The following is a 17,857-nucleotide window of genomic DNA, read 5'->3' as shown; positions in this document are numbered from 1 at the left end:
TCACAGTCCCTACTTATTCTTACGTAACAATAGACTTCTACGCACCCCCCCCCCCCCCCCCCCCCTCAGCAAATACTGGGTACGCGCTTGGAAGGATACCACAGTAGCCCGAGATATTTGCCTGGCTGAAAAATTTCTATTGATTTCTTTTATTTTCGATAAATCTGCATTATACATATTTACAATATCAAACGTATCTGCATTAAATGGTTTCAATATATGTTCATAAAACTATTGTAATCGTCGTAAATAGCAAAGTTAGAATCCATAGAATGTTACATTCGGTCAGCGGTGTACTTCCAGCAGTGACCGTGCAATTCATGGAGGTCTGGTACGAGCGCGTTGAGACGGCCTTGCATCTCTCAGGTTCTGCTTGAATAAAGCTGCCATTGGCTAGCAGCTGTCGGCAAATGACGTCACGAATAGCTATTCCTGGTAAGCCTCTTGGACCGCGACACTGAAAATAAACATCCCTTAAAGTATACCATCTTAATTATCAGCACAAACATTATCTTTATCATAAGATTTATCATTGTCGTTATCAAAGATATTAGCATCATTATCGTCACCACCATTGTCACCGTCACTAACACTATTATTATAATCACCTGTATTATAATCATCATCATAATCATCATTATCATCAACATCATCATCAATGACATTATTGTTATCATAACCAGCATTATCATCATCATTATCCATTATTAGAAACATGGTTTTCGTCATCATCATCATTAAAACCATCATCATAATCATTATCACTAACATCGCCATCATCATCATCATCAGATTATCATCATCATCATCACAAACAATATAATTATCCCTAGATATTCACTTTTAGATAATTGTTAATTAAATATGATGATGTTCGCGGGTATTCTTCTTACCGAGGACCACTCAGGGTTGCAGTCTATTTGATTACAGGTGGATGTTAGAGGATCTTACCGAGGACCACGTGCCGACCTGCCACTCAGGGTTGCAGTCTATTTGATTACAGGTGGATGTTAGAGGATCTTACCGAGGACCACGTGCCGACCTGCCACTCAGGGTTGCAGTCTATTTGATTACAGGTGGATGTTAGAGGATCTTACCGAGGACCACGTGCCGACCTGCCACTCAGGGTTGCAGTCTATTTGATTACAGGTGGATGTTAGAGGATCTTACCGAGGACCACGTGCCGACCTGCCACTCAGGGTTGCAGTCTATTTGATTACAGGTGGATGTTAGAGGATCTTACCGAGGACCACGTGCCGACCTGCCACTCAGGGTTGCAGTCTATTTGATTACAGGTGGATGTTAGAGGATCTTACCGAGGACCACGTGCCGACCTGCCACTCAGGGTTGCAGTCTATTTGATTACAGGTGGATGTTAGAGGATCTTACCGAGGACCACATGCCGACCTGCCACTCAGGGTTGCAGTCTATTTGATTACAGGTGGATGTTAGAGGATCTTACCGAGGACCACGTGCCGACCTGCCACTCAGGGTTGCAGTCTATTTGATTACAGGTGGATGTTAGAGGATCTTACCGAGGACCACATGCCGACCTGCCACTCAGGGTTGCAGTCTATTTGATTACAGGTGGATGTTAGAGGATCTTACCGAGGACCACGTGCCGACCTGCCACTCAGGGTTGCAGTCTATTTGATTACAGGTGGATGTTAGAGGATCTTACCGAGGACCACGTGCCGACCTGCCACTCAGGGTTGCAGTCTATTTGATTACAGGTGGATGTTAGAGGATCTTACCGAGGACCACGTGCCGACCTGCCACTCAGGGTTGCAGTCTATTTGATTACAGGTGGATGTTAGAGGATCTTACCGAGGACCACGTGCCGACCTGCCACTCAGGGTTGCAGTCTATTTGATTACAGGTGGATGTTAGAGGATCTTACCGAGGACCACGTGCCGACCTGCCACTCAGGGTTGCAGTCTATTTGATTACAGGTGGATGTTAGAGGATCTTACCGAGGACCACGTGCCGACCTGCCACTCAGGGTTGCAGTCTATTTGATTACAGGTGGATGTTAGAGGATCTTACCGAGGACCACGTGCCGACCTGCCACTCAGGGTTGCAGTCTATTTGATTACAGGTGGATGTTAGAGGATCTTACCGAGGACCACGTGCCGACCTGCCACTCAGGGTTGCAGTCTATTTGATTACAGGTGGATGTTAGAGGAGGTCGGACTTGTCCCTCGCAGTATCGGTACTCTACTCCACGCACTATTTCTTGCGTGACGCGCTGGATGCATGGCACCAGTCGAGTCGTGTTACCACCACCGCAAAGCTTTGAACACAACTCCCATGGCTCGGGAATCCAACTAACAGAACAAAAACAAAAAAGAAGATGCAGTATTTGATTAAGAATGCCGTCAGTAATGTAGCAGCCCGCTCGTAAGGCCTAACAGGATTGGCTGGATTACCTCATTGTTCTATTGTATTCCCGTTCTATTGTTTTGCCTGTGTTGTATCAATCCAATCAGGTGAAATCTTCTGAGCTGCTACACGACCCAATGCCGTTGACCGTAATGTTTCGAGGTGAGCAGCGAATGCATGCATGCCTAAGTGTGTGAAACCGTGCGGCAAATGCATCTAGAAGGGGTATCATTAAGGCAGCAAGGGTTTTAAATTGGCTTTGCTAAATATTACTTTTATTGCTCTAATTACCGCCAAGCGCTCATTTTGTTCGTCCCATTCGAGGCGCTTAGATGGAAAAGGCGCTAGATCTTTTTCTCGCTTTCTATTGCAAAGTACAGGGAGTAAAAATCCTCGCAGAACCATAACGAAACAAATTATTTTACCAAATGTTATAACGGGTAGTACTGCCAGTTTTCGTTACTTTCCCTCTAACGTACAGTCCCCTTGCCCTAGATTTAAAAAAAAAATGCAATACGTTGAGGCGTGGCACTATTTGGGGAAGGCGCTTATTAATAATTTTCCTGTTAGTCGAGGCGCTTATTCGGAGAATGCGCTTATTTGGGGGAGGCGCTTTTCGAGCAATATTATGGTAGAGGAAAGTGTTATTCAAATCTGAAAGATGAGGTGTCTACGCTTGGTAGGTAAAAAGCGTAATACGTGTGGTTGTTGAAATCATTGGAAGTCTCAGCGTGATCGTTACCTTGCGGGACAAGGCACATCATTGCATAATGCCATGTCACTTGGCCTCGATCCAGAGTCGCAGAAGGTACCGCTCACTAGAGAGTTATCGTCTCCTCGGTGACATGTGACAGCTTGAGGTCTGTAGCCTGAAATGGTATGTTTTGTGTACTTTAAGGTTGGTTTTCAGTAGGAGGCAAGCACAAACGCAAGCGGAACATAAGTGGGAATCGGCGCAGGAAAATCCAGCAGATGTCTCTTGCGCTTGCTCTTGCAATTGTCTTTTAGTGAGAATCGGACAATTTCTTGCGTTGCGATTGTGTCCTAGTGAAAACCAGGCTTTATAGTTTATAAAGAATTCTATTGCATGTCTGACAGCGCGGATGTCATTTATCCAGCTTCACCTTGTGCGCAGGATTTACTGCAATTCCCCGTGTAATGGGTCTTCCACACGAAAGCGGTCTGTGCGGCCAGGCCTGGCTCGTGGTATGTTATCGTGTAGCCAACATTTGTCGTACCAAAATAGGCAAACTAAAAACAGGGAATTCTCATTAGAGGAGAACTGAAGGTTTAAGAAACTTTGACATACATACTTGCCTTAATTGAAACACACACTGCCTCCTTTAGTTTAGCATCGACAATATCTTATTGAGACCGCATAAGCACCGATATCTTTAGGCGTTATAGGGGACTTGCATAACAAAACGCGTGCCTTTTAGAGTGGAAAACGCACGTTAAAATAAACAAAGAATTGGCCTTGGCTGTCACACCAAAAAGCGACGAAAAAACACAATCTTTCAATTAAAATGAGCGCTTTTTTGACAAATATCTTTTTGGATGATTCGTTAGCGCTTAAATAGTTCGCTTTTTGTTATTGTTATTTTTCCGCCAAAATCCGGAAGGCGCGAGAGTTTGCCTCCCAAAATGCCAAGTGATCTCCAATACATCACTGCTAACCCCAAATAGCCCCCAAAAGTGATATTTATTTACAGAATCGCCAAAAGTGAGGTGGGCCCAGTCACATGAAGGTGATCAATAGCCGTCATGTGTTTACGTACCAAAGGTACAAGCGCTTGCGTTGTAGGCCCATCAAAGTACATTTTCTCTTCACTTGACGGGCCTCCGCGGATGTAATGCACTGTCGTGCCTGCGACGTCCTTTGATCCTGATATTGCGTTCGGGAAAATCAATTCCTGGCTATTTTTGATTTTCATAACTGATGAAAAAAGTGAAAAAAAACACACATATTGTTAGAAATTTTAAACTGAAAAAATATATAGCCTATCAGACACACGGAGCTCATTTCGCCTATACTTATCAATCGAACGAGCTTAATCGAACTTCAATTCTTCGAGAGTCCCATAACACTGGTGTGGCAATAGAACAGGCGAGAAATTTAATTGACATTACCTTCACGGGCAAATCATTGTGGTCATGAAAACTTTACCTAGCGGAGATATTACAGAAACCTCTTACATTGCGACGCACGCTGGCCACCTTGACAAGGGCTAAGTCCAAACGTCGCCTTATCTATAAGCCGTATTCAATGCAAATGCATGCAAATAAATCGAGACGATTGTTTCACCTTAATTTACATGCATTTGTATTGAATACGGCTCATTGATAGGCAATGCAAGAAAATGCAAGATTGAAATGAACTTCAACCAGCTCAACAGAGAGGCATAAAAATACTCAAGTGCACATTAGACCACGACGGAATTCTCCTAGTTATGGGGTTCGTGTCAATCTAAACGGTTGGCTAGCTTCCTCATAACTTTTGGTGACCACTGTAACGCGGGCCTCACTATAACTTTGAGGCATGTGTCTATGTGGCAATCAAAATTTATGCACCCTGTTTAGCTATCTTCTTTACAAGCATCTGCAAAAAACTGTTCAGCAACTAACCGACAATATTCTTAGTAGGTGAATTCTCCCTGATCACGCATCTTGTAGTTCCGTTAGGAAGCTCGAGCATCGGGTCGGCATTGTCAAGCCCTGGGGAAAGGATATGTGTCTATTAACGAAACTAGCAGTGCAGAATACCCCGCCACAATTGTTCTCCATAAGAGCTCATCCTAATTTCTAAAGAACGAGGGATAAGTACAATGAAACGAAATTATGTAGCAGAGTATTGCTATGATTAGAGCATCCACATAGAAAACTATAACGGCCAGAGAGGGCTCATTGCCATACCGAATTTCACCCAGTTCTTTGTGTAGGAGAACTCCTTGCGAATGCAGCTGCCACCGTCGGCCTTGCACTTAAAACACCTGTCAAAGATATTCCCTGATCCAATGATGTCGTCGCATCCAACAGCCTGTCATGTGAGGGGACAAATAATGAGCCAATCACATCTCACATTCTACAGCCTTTCATGAAAGTAGACAAAAATGAGCCAATCAGAGCGTCACATTCTATAGCCATCCATGTAAGGGGATAAAAATGAGCTCACGGTCTATATCTTCTATAGAGAGGAATGAAGGCTTTGGTACCTACCACTCTTACGCCATCGATGCAGATGTCTCGATTTTTCGGGTCAGACGGGTCATACTTTGTCCCGTCTTCGACGTAGCCCTCAATTGTGGCCGACGAGCCTTCAATACACCACAGCGTGCACGGATCACCATCTAGAGCGGAGAAATATCCCATTATAAAGCCAGGTGCAGTTTTTCCTGAGTTTGCACGGTCTATAGTTACTCGCCCTCCGGACTATCCGAGTCTCTGTCAACGGCCATTTTGTCATTTTAGGAAATTGACGAGTGTGAGAATGAATTAATCATCACTTATTATTAATCATCATCAGTTACCATTAATCATCAATCACTCATCGGCTGATTTGGAGGAGCTGCTCAATGCTCATTCGATATTTTTTATTGATTTCAGTGAATAAAAAAATCCTGGTTACTTTGAGATTTCTTCTCAAAATATGTCTTCCAATATTGGTTGAGAAGCATACCAAAGGAGCGGTATAAAAAAATCCTGGTTACTTTGAGATTTCTTTTCAAAATATGTCTTCCAATATTGGTTGAGAAGTATACCAAAGGAGCGGCTGGCAAGGGCTTTTTAAGACCATTATCTGACTACTAGCGGCGTGGCTTCATTGTGCTCACATGGATAGTACTTTACATGACCTATTGTAAGACCATTATCTGACTACTAGCGGCGTGGCTTCATTGTGCTCACATGGATAGTACTTTACATGACCTATTGTAAGACCATTATCTGACTACTAGCGGCAAGGCTTATTTGTACTCACATGGATAGTACTTATCATAACTTGAAGACTTGGCCTTGCACTGAAGAGTACGGTACGAATCACCCCCTGGGGGGCAATCCTGGGAATACACAAGATTGAAAATGTACACATCAACCGTAGGTCAAGTGACACTTTCTATCGTAATCGTCAACTAAAGACATGCACATGAAATAAAAGTTTCAAATGAAATAACGGACTGAAATTGAATTTAAAACTAAGCAATTATGGGTAGTGCTGGCTGCAGCTTGTATTATTTTTAATTTTCTTTTCATTTGATGAGAAGCCTACTCACCTGTTGGTTACAGATCACCCATTCTCCGATAGGTTTACCCTCACATGGTTTGCCGCCAAGCTGAGGACTGCAATTGTAGAAACATATCACTACACGTTGCTTTTTTAGAAATAAGTTACTCAATAAGATTGGTCAAATATACCTATTCCAAAAAACGTTGTCAGTACGAAACGGCAAATTGCGATTGGCAAATGGCAGTTTTAGGACCGAAAGGAACCATGGGTCTCATTAAATTTCTACTAAATGCTGAAGAATATGGATAAATCAAACAATTATCCACTAAAGATCATCAATGTATGTCTCTGACATTGCTAGACTTTATTTAACACCTTTAATTTTACGAATGCTTAGTTCCCAGAAGCACCGTTCGGGCTTAGAACTGCCATTTACTATTTGCCATTCGCCACTTGCACTGACAACCTTTTTTTGAAATAGATGTATGTTCGTACGTGCCTTCCAGTAAATGAGATGATTTACAATGTTTGGGACTTCCCAATAAACGTTTTCCAACCTTACCTTGGGCTGTCGCATTTGCGAGAGCGATGACGTACCCCACCGCCACAAGTTCTTGAGCAGGCTCCATACGGGCCCCAAGCCCCCCATCCACCGTTTATGGGAGGTGGGAGACTGGTACCGACACTCACGCAATGACCGCTGACACACCACTACATACAAACACATCATATTCAAGCAAACGTTAATATAACTATGCCAAATATGAAACAATATAATTAGCGGAGAGGGCTACCTTTCTGTTTCCGCATGGGGTTCCGTCCACAGGGGGCCCGCCTCGAGAGGTGATACAATCAGACCCGCGCAGGCAAAAAAGAGTACCACAATTGTTCTGGAATAAAGTGTGCACCACGTGAGAAAGTACACGCCAAAACGAGGCGCATATGTATAGGCAGGTCCTGAAATAGGGTTCATTAGAGTATACCTTACCGTGGTAACAGGGCAGAGCGTGTATTGCGAGCCATATATAAACTTGCATTGTTGATCACCATCAAACTCATATCCGGGCGGAAGACTGGGGAGAATGATTTCCTTTGGTGGTTTGTTGTCGTAACACGTGACTTGGCTGGAAAAGGTTTAAAAAGAAGAGAAGTCAACGTTAGTGTATAATAAACAGCAACCATCACTTTTATAAATAAAGCATTCATGTGCCTTGTCATGTATGAATCAAACGTTTTTGGACGAGCATCAAGATGTACAACTTCAACATTGTGTTGATTTATTTCCCTGGTTCCCCCACGCCTATGCAGACCACCTAGTTATTCTAAAGCTTGCTTATAATCTTTCTACCATCACGATATCGATGTATTTCATAAGATACCTGAAAACCTTGGTCAAGGCCCTCCTGCTGCTACACAGACCACCTAGCATTGCTGAAGCAATCTTCTCGAGGTTTTTATTTGTGTGGTGACCGTCACTGTAAACCCTAAAAAAACCTGAAAACCTGCAGGCGTTCCTCACGGGCCATGTTCGTTCCAAGACTTCCGATTTGTTTGTGAATCGCAAAAAAGATTTGTGAATCACGAAAAGGATTTGTGAATTACGAAAAGGATTTGTGAATCGCGAAAAAGATTTGTGAATCGCGAAAAAGATTTGTGAATCACGAAAAAGTTGCTTCTGAATTGGTTGTTGAATTGCCCTTGGGAGCTTCCGTAAAATGCACGTATTTTACAGCGCATACCGCTTGGTATAGCATTACTTTACTATAAATAGAACCATGTTAGGTGGAAAAGTCTAGAAATGATAAGATAGGAATGACATTTCGACTCATTGACGGCTGATTGATAACTGATTGTTCTTGAGCCCGGGAGTAGGAGGAGCTTTCCCGTTTATAGCGGAACCGCGTGTTTGAAGGTAATCATGTATATCATAAATTACCTGAATACCCTTGGTCAAAAGGTGATCCTCTTGCTGCTAGGCATACCGCCTAGCATTGCCAAAGCTTGCCTGTAGTCTCTCTGGCATTAACCAGTAACCATGTACATAGTAAGATACCTGAATACCCTTGTTAGGGTCGTCTGGCTGCATGCAGACCACTTGAAGGCATTTACTCCCGTCGCTTGCCCAGCGCTCATTATAAAGCCATCATAACATGAACCGGAGTCGTGATCAACACCAAAACTAAACACAAACAAGCATTTTTATAACAAACCAGAGAACACCAAATGACGATTTACTTGTAATCGATAAGTTTGGAGCGAAATGGCAAATGAAAACAGTTGTTTAATAATGATAACAAAAGCCAACAGCCACACCCCTCACAATTGTAAATAAAAGTGTCGAAACAATAGATTTACAGTATGTTCACGAGAAGCACTATAAAAAGTTTCTACAGGGTGTTATTAATTCCTCAAAGAAGCAGAAGAGGTTCAGGTAAGCATCCTCAAAGCTCGGTGAATTTTTTTTAGATCGGAAGCGTCTACTCGATCCGTGTAACTGACGGCCCACTTTAGTCAGAGTAAGCCGTCAGTGATGGTCAAAGCTCAAAGGTTCACGTCATAACCATTTTTCAGCAACGGAATAGAATATAAACTCACTTGTGTGCCACTTCATGAGCAACCGAGAAGGCGGCGGAGACGCCGTGCGCATCATTGACGCTCGCTCCGAGGCTTGTGCTGCAAGGATAGCCAAAGTACGCGAGACCTGTAGATATACAAACAACATACCACACATCTCTTAACGGATTCAAAAGTAGGATGCAACTACGCGAAGCGCGGCGTGTGAATCAAAGATAGCGGGTATTAAAACGCAACACGTGTGCGACTCACAGACAGCGCGCATCTACACGTAACACGTGAACGACAAACAGACAGCGCGTATCTACACGCAGCACGTGAAGGACTCACAGACAGCGCGCATCCACACGCAACACGTAAATGACTCACAGACAGCGCGTATCTACACGCAACACGTGAATGACTCACAAACAGCGCGCATCTACACGCAACACGTGAACGACTCGAGACAGTGAGCATCTACAACACGTGAGCGACTCACAGTCAGTACGCATCTACACACAACACGTGAACGACTCACAGACAGCACGCATCTACACGAAACACGTGAACGCCTCACAGACAGCACGCATCTACACGTAGCACGTGAACGACTCATAGACAACGCTTATCTACACGCAACACGTGAACGACTCGAGACAGTGTGCATCTACAACACGTGAGCGACTCACAGACAGTACGCATCTACACACAACACGTGAACGACTCACAGACAGCGCGCATCTACACGAAACACGTGAACGCCTCACAGACAGCACGCATCTACACGCAACACGTGAACGAATCACAGACAGTGCGCATCTACACGCAACACGTGAACGACTCACAGACAGCGCGCAACTACACGCAACACGTAAACGATTCACAAACAGCGCACATCTACACGCAACACGTGAGCGACTCACAGACAGCGCACAACTACACGCAACACGTGAACGACTCACAGACAGCGCACATCTACACAAAACACGTGAACGACTCAAGACAGTGCGCATCTACAACACGTGAGCGACTCACAGACAGTACGCATCTACACACAACACGTGAACGACTCACAGACAGCACGCATCTACACGAAACACGTGAACGCCTCACAGACAGCACGCATCTACACGCAACACTTGAACGAATCACAGACAGTGCGCATCTACACGCAACACGTGAACGACTCACAGACAGCGCGCAACTACACACAACACGTAAACGACTCACAGACAGCGCACATCTACACGCAACACGTGAGCGACTCACAGACAGCGCGCATCTACACGCAACACGTGAACGACTCACAGACAGCGCACATCTACACGCAACACGTGAGCGACTCACAGACAGCGCGCATCTACACGCAACAGGTGAACGACTCGAGACAGTGCGCATCTACAACACGTGAGCGACTCACAGACAGCGCGCATCTACACCCAACACGTGAACGACTCAAAGACAGCGCGCATCTACACGAAACACGTGAACGCCTCACAGACAGCGCGCATCTACACGCAATACGTGAACCACTCACAGACAGCGCGCATCTACACACAACACGTGAAGGACTCACAGACAGCGCGCATCTACACGCAACACGTAAATGACTCACAGACAGCGCGTATCTACACGCAACACGTGAATGACTCACAAACAGCGCGCATCTACACGCAACACGTGAACGACTCGAGACAGTGAGCATCTACAACACGTGAGCGACTCACAGACAGTACGCAACTACACACAACACGTGAACGGCTCACGGACAGCGCGCATCTACACGAAACACGTGAACGCCTCACAGACAGCACGCATCTACACGCAACACGTGAACGAATCACAGACAGTGCGCATCTACACACAACACGTGAACGAGTCACAGACAGCGCGCAACTACACGCAACACGTAAACGACTCACAGACAGCGCGCATCTACACGCAACACGTGAACGACTCACAGACAGCGCACATCTACACGCAACACGTGAGCGACTCACAGACAGCGCGCATCTACACGCAACACGTGAACGACTCACAGACAGCGCACATCTACACGCAACACGTGAGCGACTCACAGACAGCGCGCATCTACACGCAACACGTGAACGACTCACAGACAGCGCGCATCTACACGAAACACATGAACAATGAACAGACGACGCTCATCTACATGCATCCACATGCAAACGACTCACAGACAGCGCGTATCTACACACAACACGTGAATGGCTCACAGACAGCGCGCATATACACGAATCACGTAAGTGGAACACCATGATAACTTACCATCAAGTTGACAACTGTTGGTTCCACAAATATCTCTGAAAAATATAAAAATATTTTAATTGACACACAGAAAAGCATTATGCACCCTTGGTATCTACAGTAGCCGAGCATCATTCCTAAGGTTGATAAAATAAAGCTTTCCCGAGCTGTATCTTTACCTTGTAAGCATGACGGCATTATCAAAGTGCTCCACAGACCCTGCTGGAGTGTTGACCGTCTGGAACCATTTGCTGAACACGCTCAGGTACTTAGAAGCAGAGCCGATTTCGTTCAATTTGATGTCGAGCTCCGCCTGTGAAGAATGTACTTATCATTATTAGACTATGCTAGTTATCCCAAGAAGACGTAACTGCGTTGCGTTACATTGCTACGAGACACAGATCACGCTACCTTTTCAAGATTAACAGATAATAGTAAAACTATATAAGCACTCACCAGGTATGATTCGATCAAAAAGACTTTCGTCAGTGTGAATGAGCAGTCAAAGCCAATGGACTTGTCACGGTAAAGCCTGTGGACCTGAAAAAGAATGTCTTCTGTACTATCTATTGTGCTAGATCAGGACATTTTTGTTGTTATCATCCGAGCCGTTTTTCTAATCAAGAAAAAGCTTGTAAAGCGCATTGCGTGAAAGGGTTTAAAGCCACTGCGTAGGAGATTAGGGGCGTGTTAGCACCCCCCCCCCCCTCTTGTCGCTCTCAAGAGGGGACTTGTGCTAATAGATCACGTGACCTTTTTGTGGTAGGCAAATTCAAAACAAAATGATCAAACAAAAAAATCTGAATTTTATTTTTTAAATAAAATTAAATCCTTTCTGAAAAAGTTTCCTTTTGTTGCTGTTACTTTGCCACTAAAAGCCTGAGCGCGCGCTAGTTTGCCGCCCAAACAGTCACGTGATCGCTTAGCGCAAGTCCCCAATTGCTGGCAATCATATTGGCAGTCTTTGGGAGAAAGTCGAGTTACGCTTCCACTCACAACCCACATACCATGTTCGCTACTCCTAACACATAGTTCATACTCTGGTTGCCATAGAAACCCACAGACGGCTCGTCAAGTGTCATCATGACTTCAATCACTTTCGGGTCCAGGCTCCTCCTAGTGCGCTTGCTGGTCGTGTATTGCTCAGTCGACTTTCCGGGAACTAATAGGGCAAATAAAATAAACGTCTATTCAAAATAAAATAAAGTCGTTCATTAGTCGTTCTTTAACGACACAATGCTATTATTATAATGCAATTGTCTAGACATTTTAAGTACTATTCCGTAATCTAGATTTTACGTCTCCTTACTGGAAAGATTCGAACTTCCAAAACTGTTTTCTTTCTAATGACAAACCACAACCACTGAGCGAATAGATTCCCCACCTATAACTCGTTTCCGCGTGGGATGAAGGGCCTTTTAATCTGTTAAACTGCTTGATATCAAATACCTTTTAAGGGTTCCGCGTGGGACCCTTTGGAGCGCAAGCTTCTTCTGCTGATCACGTGATGTCGGTGCCCTTCCAGGTTCATTTTCCGTCTGATGTGATGAGGCACAGGCTCGATCTTGTACTCGTGACCGTCGCTTATAATGGCGCCGCTCTGTGGTAGTAAAAGCGAGTGGCAAAATTAAACACAAAATGTCCCAATCCTCAGTACTAGCAGTACCTCGTTCTACCTAAATCCGATAAGAAATAATTCAAATATGAATATATTTAATACCAAAACCGTACCAGCTGGTTGGAGCCCAGTTCCCGCACAGCCACATGGGATCGCGGATCTTGTGTCACATGACCTTGTAGGAACGTGCCCTTGGGAGTGTACAGCTCTTTTGTCCATACGTCACCAGGTCTTCTGCGCATGAGCACTAGCTGGGGCGAAACGACGTCTTCTGCTGGCTGGAGTGATAACTGGAAGTCTTTATCGAACGCTTTAAGGCTATGGAGTCTATGGTTGTCATGGAGATCTCGTGGTGCCCTGTGATTGGACAGCTGTGTGATCTCATAGTCTGGAACTGGGACAAAACGTTAGGTTTGCATTTGAACACATGCCAGTTCTCATTTTAACATGTGATAAGAGTTTTATGGCAGCCTAGCCCCAGACGCTCTTACCGAGTTCCCTGTCCTTGGGGATGGAGGCAGGTTGGAGATTTTTCTGGTACGTCACAACTCTTACCAACCACAGGAATCCCGATAAGAAAAATTGGCTAAGAACGCCTAGGACTTTAGGCTGACATTATGATAGTGCAGATGAAGCCAAACGATCAACAAGATTCGTAAGAAACGGTTAAAAAATTTCATCATAACCGCTTGAAAAGGATCTATACTCTGAAGTTTTTGTTGTAAAGGAAACGATGATATCAATTTCAATGAGAAAGAGAGCCTCCTAGCCAAATTGACGACATACCCAGACATAAGCCGTCTGCTTCGCAATATCTTTTCGACCCACCCTTATATAACTCTCATATCATTGAAGTAACTGACAACATATCACACGTGGAAGTCCTTCCTGATATAGAAAAAAACTTTAATAACAACGTGGGGGTATATATTTACATAAATGGGTGATCTCGCCAATTTATTAGGCAAATAAAGTAGATATTTCGGATCACTTCACCCATCTGGAACACGATGATATCGTCCTGCGTTATATCGTCCTACGATTTACGTTATCGCAGACGATGTTCGTTTATCGTCTACGATTTACCATCGTGGACGATTTACGTTTACGATTTTCGTTACGATTTACGTTACGATTTACATTTTCGTTTTTGATCTATAATGGATCCGAATGTTGGACCACCTTTCACGGAAAATAGCTGCGCGCACCATCTCAACATGTAACCGTTTCATTTCAAGATCATACCGAGGAAGGAAGTTATATCTCATGCGTTTCTCTATGCGAGGGATGACATTCGCAAAGGCGCGACGTTGAAGACTATCACAAGCGAAAAAAGTATGCTTGCAACAAATGTGACTATTCCCTGCTAGCAGAGGCCTCTTTTCTCTGTATTTCGCTGGGCTGGAGTTCGCGAGGAAAAGATACCTCTGCCATGGGTCGCACGTTCGTTTGATCAAACCGCCGTCCACGATCGTGGACGAGATCCAGAGCGCATGCTCCGTTCATTAATTACTGGCCACTATTTTGAGCCTACAATGACTAGCGCATGCATGAAACGTATATCCGCTGCCGGATAATAAGCCCGCATTCGAAACGGCGTCCTCCGTAGAAATATCACGCGACGAATTATAAAAAGAAGCCATTCAATGCCTTATCTTCATTCAGAATTTTCTCTCTTTTGACAAACGAGTCAATCTTCCGTTTACAGGTTTTGCATATTCTTCTGGGAATAGCTGATCTAATTTTACCAAAAAGTTTTGTAACATTTTCTTCGAATCCAACTGTGCGATATTTACATTGAAGAAACTCGCCTGCCCAGATGTCTTGAAATTAATCCCACAAACAAGACAAAACTCGTCTTTGCTGCGTTTGTTGCTCAATCTTTTTAGTGACGTTTTAGGTGATTGAAATTGAACAGTTGTTTTTTTTTTTTTTTTTCGAAGAGGAGAACTAACCGGAGTTTGATTCATGATTTCCGACTAAACCCATGCAAAGCATATTGGCAGCTTTAGCGCGATGGTACGGGTTTTGGCACGTCGGTCGCTTATTAACGCTCACGCATGCGCAACAGAAACAGTCTCGACCCATGGCAGAGGTATCTTTTCCTCGCGAACTCCAGCCCAGCGAAATACAGAGAAAAGAGGCCTCTGCTAGCAGGGAAATGTGACTAATGAATGGCCTTCAAAATTCCTTTTTCTCAAGCAAATTACACGAGGGCAGATACGAAAATAGAATCTAAATAGAATTAAAATACTCTCGCTGTAGTTTAATTTTTTTAAATGTAGCTGAAAATAGAACAGTCTTCTTTTTATCTTTATTTATAAAGGTATCATTCTTACCTTAAAAAGAAAGTCGATTCTTATTAGATGAATTTTTTCATAGTGTAAATCTAAAGAATCTGCTTTCTTTTCGAGGTAAAAATGATACCTTTTAAACTATAGAGAAAAATACTGTTTCATTATTAGCTACAATTAATCCACGCAATAATTTTCGAATAGCGCCCTCATTCATTATCTTTTTTTTTCGAAATTCCAGCAGCTTGAATGGCAATATCTTTTGGGATGAGTACCCTGCGTATCACGGCATATATTTTTTTTCTTTCACCGCAATATGGAGAGAAAACGGCCAAAACAAAGCCGCAGAACCTGAACATCTCCCCTATAACGGTCCCCAAACAGATAAATCGTAAACGTAGATGCTATCGAAACTATAGTACATCCCGGAAATCCCGAGTAATTTTGAATCGTAAACGTAAATCGTAAACGTAAATCGTAAACGTAAATCGTAACGTAAATCGTAAATGTAAATCGTTACGTAAACCGTCAACGATGTTTAATCGTAGACGATAAACGAACGTCGTCTACAATAACGTAAATCGTAGGACGATATAACGTAGGACGATGATATCGTTCTACGTGTTCCAATAGGTGAAGTGATCCGATATTTTGATATTGCTTATTATCAACAAAACATCTGTTTTGAGTTCTGAAAGAAACGAATGTTACAGAGTTCAGCAACAAAAAAAAAGAGCTTGAGGTAAAAACGTGCTTAAGAGAGATATATGCCTTGAATTGGTGTATTGTATTGCGTTGCTATATCACTAGGGGTATCATATGAAAACATTAAACATATCATGTACATTGCTATAGGCGCATGCCAGTCGCACGAGTCACTTGCTATTTATACTGAATGTAACTGCAAATTAATTGCAAAGTTTCTGTTTTTGAAAAGAGAATAAAATTGCTATTTTGCATCATGAGGAGATAGACATAAAAAAAGGACCAGCACGAGTTATAAGTGTAGGGTATAATAGTAAGTTATGATGGAGGTCGTATGGACGACCTGAGCGTAAAAGACTATGACAGAGTGAGATTTAATCGCTGGAAGAAAGATAAGGTCACTAAAAATAGATAACACGATTAAGGGTTATAATTAGTCCGAAAAAATAAGACTGTTGAGTTGATAATATACATACAATACAGACCTTGTTTTATATCATTTTAATCAGCGATTCGGTATTAAACTGCATTTTCAGAGGAAAATCATAACTTTTTTTTGTGAGTGGATGATTATATTTTTTCTCTGGCTGGTACAATTTTTGCAACAGAGCGCGAAAGACTAATGGAGTAAAAAAATTATAATTTAATAAAAATACGACACGGCACTCAAATACATAAATTATCAAAAAATAAGAGCAAAAACAACTAAAAATCAAAATCTGCACTTTTTAGAAAATAACGGGAATAATCTGGCACTTCATTATTTTTAGTAAGTAAACGGGCATTTTTTTTTTTGGAATACCATTTAAAAATGCACTATGTTACACCTTTCAGAAGGGGTAATTAAGCTATAGTTACTAGCGAACATTCTTAAAAATGGCCCTTACCCATTAAATCGAGGGCTCCTTTATAATATTAGTTCGTCTAAGCCATTTTTGCGTACCTTATCCAGAGTCTGGTGCCTCGATGAATGGCCAAAATCACAGTCTATAGCCATGCTTATTAAAATGCCTATTTGGGGCGGTTGGGAATATATTTATCGTTAAAAATCCTGACAACTATCAAAACCGGAACTCTTTTAAATGAAACAAGTGTTATTTTATTTGTCCGTTTGTATAACATGTGGTTATGCTATACATTAACTAAAACGATTTGGCCAAATTTTATACACCTGCTCTCTGATGCTCCCCGTAAATTTACCATGCTCTCTGATGGTCTCCGTAAATTTACCATGCTGATGTTCCGCTCTTAAAGCCGCATTGTCACCAGTTCACTTCTGGAGGTCCGACGGAAACCTCAACCGTTAAAGACAAAAGAATCTATTAGAATCCGAGATATTTAACATGCCATCCGCTCTAAATTACCAATCACATCCTCGAAGAAACTTGCAATATACACACTGCTTTCAATATTTTGAAATATTTTTCGCGTTTTCCGTTAAAAAATCATCGGAGATTGTAACGTAATCGACCGGAGGGTGTCTACAAAACGAAGACCTAAAACCTAATACCTGTGACCCCAAAAGCTACGACCCCTAAAGCTACGACCCCAAAAGCTACGACCCCCCAAAAATTTCAGTTATTATTTAGTCTACCTTGTTTCCCAAATGACTACACAGCGCGAAAGTTTCATATGGAATCAGTGATCCTAATGAGGTAATTCAGCGAATTTTGTTGTGCTTTTCATGGACGAAATATTCTCATGTGCCCGCCAATAAACTATTTTTAATCGTCGTTTATTTGTCCCATTAAAAATTGTAGTTGCACACATTTTTCAGACACGCTCCTTTGCCCGAAAAATTATCCCAAAAAC

The 17,857-nt window shown here is 42.9% G+C and overlaps 1 protein-coding gene across 8 annotated transcripts in view; it reads right to left on the bottom strand.

Moving 5' to 3' along the window:
* Positions 1-133: 133 nt before the first annotated feature.
* The window catches only part of LOC5505253 (A disintegrin and metalloproteinase with thrombospondin motifs 12), a 29,292-nt gene continuing 11,568 nt past the window's right edge, over positions 134-17,857 (bottom strand). For 5 of the 8 annotated variants that reach the window (XM_032373649.2, XM_032373650.2, XM_032373647.2 and 2 more), the window contains 21 exons: positions 13,160-13,440; positions 12,878-13,028; positions 12,436-12,590; positions 11,885-11,968; positions 11,608-11,741; positions 11,450-11,484; positions 9,200-9,305; positions 8,658-8,783; positions 7,593-7,728; positions 7,399-7,494; positions 7,167-7,315; positions 6,651-6,717; positions 6,359-6,437; positions 5,599-5,729; positions 5,296-5,419; positions 5,008-5,097; positions 4,161-4,318; positions 3,507-3,633; positions 3,125-3,251; positions 2,120-2,327; positions 134-457 (listed from right to left, as the gene is read on the bottom strand). In XM_032373649.2, the coding sequence (XP_032229540.2) occupies positions 224-457; positions 2,120-2,327; positions 3,125-3,251; positions 3,507-3,633; positions 4,161-4,318; positions 5,008-5,097; positions 5,296-5,419; positions 5,599-5,729; positions 6,359-6,437; positions 6,651-6,717; positions 7,167-7,315; positions 7,399-7,494; positions 7,593-7,728; positions 8,658-8,783; positions 9,200-9,305; positions 11,450-11,484; positions 11,608-11,741; positions 11,885-11,968; positions 12,436-12,590; positions 12,878-13,028; positions 13,160-13,440 (2,798 nt within the window). In that variant the 3' untranslated portion in view covers positions 134-223. Of the gene's footprint in view, positions 458-951; positions 2,328-3,124; positions 3,252-3,506; positions 3,634-4,160; positions 4,319-5,007; positions 5,098-5,295; positions 5,420-5,598; positions 5,730-6,358; positions 6,438-6,650; positions 6,718-7,166; positions 7,316-7,398; positions 7,495-7,592; positions 7,729-8,657; positions 8,784-9,199; positions 9,306-11,449; positions 11,485-11,607; positions 11,742-11,884; positions 11,969-12,435; positions 12,591-12,877; positions 13,029-13,159; positions 13,441-13,832; positions 13,935-17,857 lie in introns of those variants that run through there. The other 3 variants (XM_032373651.2, XM_048728091.1, XR_007308179.1) reach the window with 3 other exon arrangements.

This window comes from Nematostella vectensis, chromosome 1 (assembly GCF_932526225.1).
Source record: "Nematostella vectensis chromosome 1, jaNemVect1.1, whole genome shotgun sequence".
In the NCBI taxonomy this organism is placed as follows: Eukaryota; Metazoa; Cnidaria; class Anthozoa; order Actiniaria; family Edwardsiidae; genus Nematostella; species Nematostella vectensis.
This window is presented reverse-complemented; position numbering and strand designations above follow the sequence as displayed.